The sequence below is a fragment of the Coenobita brevimanus genome, chromosome 60, assembly GCF_032717465.1.
Source record: "Coenobita brevimanus isolate Jiangsu-jjx chromosome 60, ASM3271746v2, whole genome shotgun sequence".
NCBI classification, from domain to species: Eukaryota; Metazoa; Arthropoda; class Malacostraca; order Decapoda; family Coenobitidae; genus Coenobita; species Coenobita brevimanus.
The window spans coordinates 42,542,004-42,547,003 of record NC_137013.1 but is presented as its reverse complement, the minus strand read 5'-3'; the positions used below and the strand labels follow the sequence as shown (position 1 = coordinate 42,547,003).

General features: G+C 43.2%; 1 protein-coding gene across 1 annotated transcript in view; it reads right to left on the bottom strand.

Moving 5' to 3' along the window:
- LOC145403413 (cholecystokinin receptor type A-like) overlaps positions 1–5,000 on the bottom strand; it is a 21,555-nt gene that overhangs the window by 12,795 nt on the left and 3,760 nt on the right. Inside the window, exon 2 of the mRNA XM_080275193.1 lies at positions 2,060–2,174. Within this exon, the coding sequence (XP_080131319.1) occupies positions 2,060–2,174 (115 nt within the window). The remainder of the gene's footprint in view (positions 1–2,059; positions 2,175–5,000) is intronic.

Sequence of the window (5,000 nt, the reverse complement as noted above, 5' to 3'; positions counted from 1 at the left end):
AAGGAGGGGAAAAAGAGGAAAGAGGAGAAGAAAGGAGGTGTGGGAGGGGGAGGGGGAAGGAAGAAAGGAGAGGAGAGTAGGGTAAAGGAGAGGAGAGGAGTGGAGGGGAGAGAAGAGGAGAGGAAGAAGAGGAGAAGAGGGGGAGTGGGGGTAAGGTGCTGAGGATAAAACTCGGTGTTAATGTCTTGGCAAAGAAATTGGAGATCGCCGAAATGGCTGAGTTGTTTTTGTTTTGTTTTAGCTCTTGTTGCTTTGGGTCCATGCTCCTCTAAAACGTGAACCCGGTGGACTGCAGGCTTAAGTTGCCCTCTCCCTGCAGTTTACCATCCTCCTTTCGCGGGTTAGGGAGGGAGTTGAGGGACCCCTGCATAACCGGGCAGTGGAGAGGCTCATCAACATCGGTGCTATCACATGAAGGCGTCCCTCTTCGGTGTTTTTGTGGGCGAAATGTGAAGCTGGAGGAGTGTGTTTGAAGGAGTGAGTTGAAAGTTGAGGGAAATGTTAACTTAGAGGATGGGATGGGGTGGTGGGAGGGTGGGGGCTGCGTGGGATGGGGAAGGGGGAAGAAGAGAGGAGAGGAGAGGAGAGGGATGGAGAAGAGGAGATAGAAGGGGAAGAGGGGAAAGGGAAAGATGAATGTATGTAAGGGGAAAGAGAGAAGGAAAGGTAGAGGGAGAAGGAGGGGCAAGTGAGGGGAGGACAGGGAGGGGTGATTTGTGAGGGGGAAGGGAAGGGGGAGCGGCGGTGAAAAATGACAGTGGAGAGTGTCTATGTCTCTATGAGAAACGAGAGGACGAAGAGAGGGGAGGAGGAAGGAAGAGGAGGAAGGAGAGGAAGAGGAAGGAGGAGGAGGAGGAGGAGGAGGAAGAATGAATGAGGAGGTCGAGCTGGTGACAGAGGAGAAGAATATGGAGTGAGAGGGGGAAGAGAGAGAAAAAAAAGGAGGGGAAGGGAAAAGGGAGAGGGAGAGAAGGGGAGGGGAGGGGGAGAGGGAGAGAAGGGGAGGAGAGGGGGAGGGGAAGGGGAAAGGAGGGGGAGGGGGGGAAAGGCGAGAGGGGAAGGGGGAAATGGAATGTTACAAGTTTAATGGCTTTCCGTCAACTTTATTCACATCAAAATTCACGGTGCCCTTTTATATATATTAGTAGTCACGAGATTCTTTACGTTGCACTTTCTCACTTTCTCTCTTTATTTCTCTCTCTCTCTCTCTCTCTCTCTCTCTCTCACCCATCCACTCACATACATTTTTTTATTTCTTTATTTACCCTTCTCTGTTTACACTCCTCTCCCTCACACTCTTTGTCACACACAATCTCTCTCTCTCCCTCCCCTCCCTCTCTCTCTCTCTCTCTCTCTCTCTCTCTCTCTCATACACTTTTACTTAATCTTTTCTTTCAACTTTGACCTGCAGAGAGAAAGAAGGCTTATCTCTTGTGAAAGTTGAGATATTTTAGAGAGAGAGAGAGAGAAGGCATACACTTACCTTGCATGTATGGGATGAGGCGAGACACAGAGGAATACATACACAGAAATACATACACAGAAGTACACACAGAAATACACAGAGAGAAATACGTAGATAAATACAAGAATATACACAGCTAACCCTGCATGTATGGGACGGAAATACAATGAGAAATACACAGGGAAATACATAGTGAAATACAGAGAAATACATAGTGAAATACAGAGAAATACATAGTGAAATACAGAGAAATACATAGTGAAATACACAGAAATACATAATGAAATACATAGTGAAATACAGAGAAATACATACAGAAATACAGAGAAATACATAGTGAAATACAGAGAAATACATACAGAAATACAGAGAAATACATAGTGAAATACAGAGAAATACATAGAGAAATACAGTGAAATACATAGTGAAATACAGAGAAATACATAGAGAAATACAAAAAGCTGCGTAACTAACCTTTCATGTATGGGAAGGAATTACAGAGAAATACACAGCGTTGCATACAGAAATACAAATGAAATACAGAGAAATACACAGTGAAATACACAGAGAAATACAAAAAGATGCGTAACTAACCTTGCATGTATGGTATAAGGCGACACATAAGGGCGCCAAATACAAAATCCTGTAGCAAGGATCCCACCAGCGTAAAGGGCATGCAGAAGACGCCAAGGAGTAGGTCTGACACCGCCTGGAGGAGAGAGATAGATAGATAGATAGATAGATAGATAGATGGATTGATAGATGGACAGACAGACACAGATAGCTTGACAGATGGACAGATAGAGCTAGATAGATAGATGGACAGATAGATAGAGAGATAGATGGACAGACAGACAGATAGATAGATAGACATATAGATAGACATGTGGAGAAATAGATAGATAGATACTGACTGACTGAGTGACTGATAGATGGGTGGACAGAATGATTGGAAATGCATAAAGGTGGGTAAGTAGATGAAATATTAGACAGATAGATAGATAGATAGATAGGTAGATAGATAGGCAGACAGGTAGGAAGGTAGGTAGGTAGGTGGGCAGGTAGGCAGATAAATAAAAAACAGACAGACAGATAGATAGACAGATAGACAGATAGGCAGAGGAATAGATAGACAGACATGCACAGATAGATAAATAGTAAGCAAACAAACAAATAAACAAAACCAAGGAATAAGAGCACTAATGAGGCTGTAGGTAATGAGGTAATTAAGAACTGCAAGTGGGTTACCTGGGCAATACAGGTGAGCGGAAGGTAATTAGAGTAACGTAGGGGGGTAGCACAGGAGTGGAAAATGAAGGGTAATTTATGTCTTTATCTATCTACCTGTATGTATCTATCTACCTGTCTACCTGTGTGCGTATCTATCTACCTGTCTACCTGTGTGCGTATCTATCTACCTGTCTACCTGTGTGCGTATCTATCTACCTACCTACCTGTGTGCGTATCTATCTACCTGTCTACCTGTGTGCGTATCTATCTACCTACCTACCTGTGTGCGTATCTATCTACCTATCTACCTGTGTGCGTATCTATCTACCTGTTTACCTGTGTGCGTATCTATCTACCTGTCTGCATCTATCTACCTGTCTACTTGTGTCTATATCTATATTCATCTACCTGTCTATCTATCTGCCTATATCTCTATGTAACTGGATGTCTGTCTTTCTACCCGTCTATCATGTGTGTCTGTCTTCTCGTCTGTTTGTCTGTCTAATTATGTACAGTATATGTGTAGCTGAAGTAAATCTATCTATCTGTCTGTCTATCTATTTGTCTGTTTATGCATCTATCTGTCTGGCTGTCTATCTATCAGTTCCTACCTGTGGAAATGTCTGTCTGTCTGTCTGTCTGTCTATTTATCTATCCGTTCATTTATAAATATGTACATATATAATGGTTTTCCTATTTATATATATTTATCATGTCTGTCTGTCTGTCTGTCTGTCCGTCTGTCTGTCTGTCTGTCTGTCTGTCTCTCTCTCTCTCTCTCTCTCTCTCTCTCTCTCTCTCTCTCCAAATTGAGTTCTGAGGAAAGTGAGAGAGGAAAATTAATGACAGACGCATGCGAAAGGGGAGCAGGTGAAAAATGAGAGAGAGAGAGAGAGAGAGAGAGAGAGAGAGAGAGAAAGAGTATTATTGTGAGATGTGGTATGTGAAAAGGAAATAACAGGGGTTGCTCATATCTAGGGTACACACACACACACACACACACACACACACACACACACACACACACACACACACACACACACACACACACTATGAGATGCAAATGAGTAGGCCATAATTCTTCTAATGGGCTAATTCTTTAAATTTAGTGGAGGGCAAAGGGTTAGCCTCAGTTCCGAGATGTAAAAACAGAAGAAGTTGTAGAATGTGCCGAGAAATATCTGTTTATCTATCTGTCTGTTCGTCTATCTATCTATCTATCTGTCTTCTGTCTGTCTGTCTATCTGTCTGTCTGTCTGCTTAGGATAGTCAGTACAGAGAGTAATATTTCATGACGACGAAATCAAACGAAGAAAAGGATTGAGAATAAATGCTTCTTAGAGAGAGAGAGAGAGAGAAACAATACACATCCTTCAGACCATGGCTTGACAGAAAGGTGAATCATGAGAGACTGGGAAGTTGGAAGAGAGGGGAGGGGGTGGAGAGGGGAAGGGAGGGGAGGAGAGGAGAGGAGAGGAGAGGATGAAGGGAGGAAAGGGGAGAGAAATGGTGAGGAAAAGAGGCAGAGAAAAAGAGGAGGACATGGAAGAGGAGAGGAAAGGATATATAAGAAGAGAAGAGAGAAGAAGAGAAAAGACAAGAGAAGAGGGGAGGGGAGGAATAATGAAGGCACAAATTTAATTCACACACACACACACACACACACACACACACACACACACACACACACACACACACACACGCACGCACACACACACACACACGCACACACACACACAGCAAGAATGAGGTGTATATTAAGTAATAATATTTCGCCCTACTAAGCTTTCTCATCAGTATATTCAGTTCTCCGAGGTGTGTGTGTGTGTGTGTGTGTGTGTGTGTGTGTGTGTGTGTGTGTGTGTGTGTGTGTGTGTGTGTTAGAGAAAAAAGATCACAACGGAGAAGAGAAGAGAAGAGAAGAGAGAGAGAGAGAGAGAGAGAGAGAGAGAGAGAGAGAGAAAGGGAAGGTGAGGGAGAGAGGGGGCTTAGTGGCTTGATGTCACCGATGGAGACTACAGGTAAACAGAGAGGTATTTGTTTTGTAAATATAAGGGCAGTGATGGAGGAGAGATAGATAGATAGATAGATAGATGGAGATAGATAGATAGATAGATAAACATACATATAGAGAGGATAGTGTCTGGTGGGTGGATGGACAGATAGATTAATAGATAGATAGACAGATAGATGGATAGATAGACAGATAGATAGACAGACTGACTGACTGGGAGAGAGAGAGAGAGAGAGAGAGAGAGAGAGAGAGAGAAGCCTTTACAATAAACTAACCAATTCTTAAAAAACG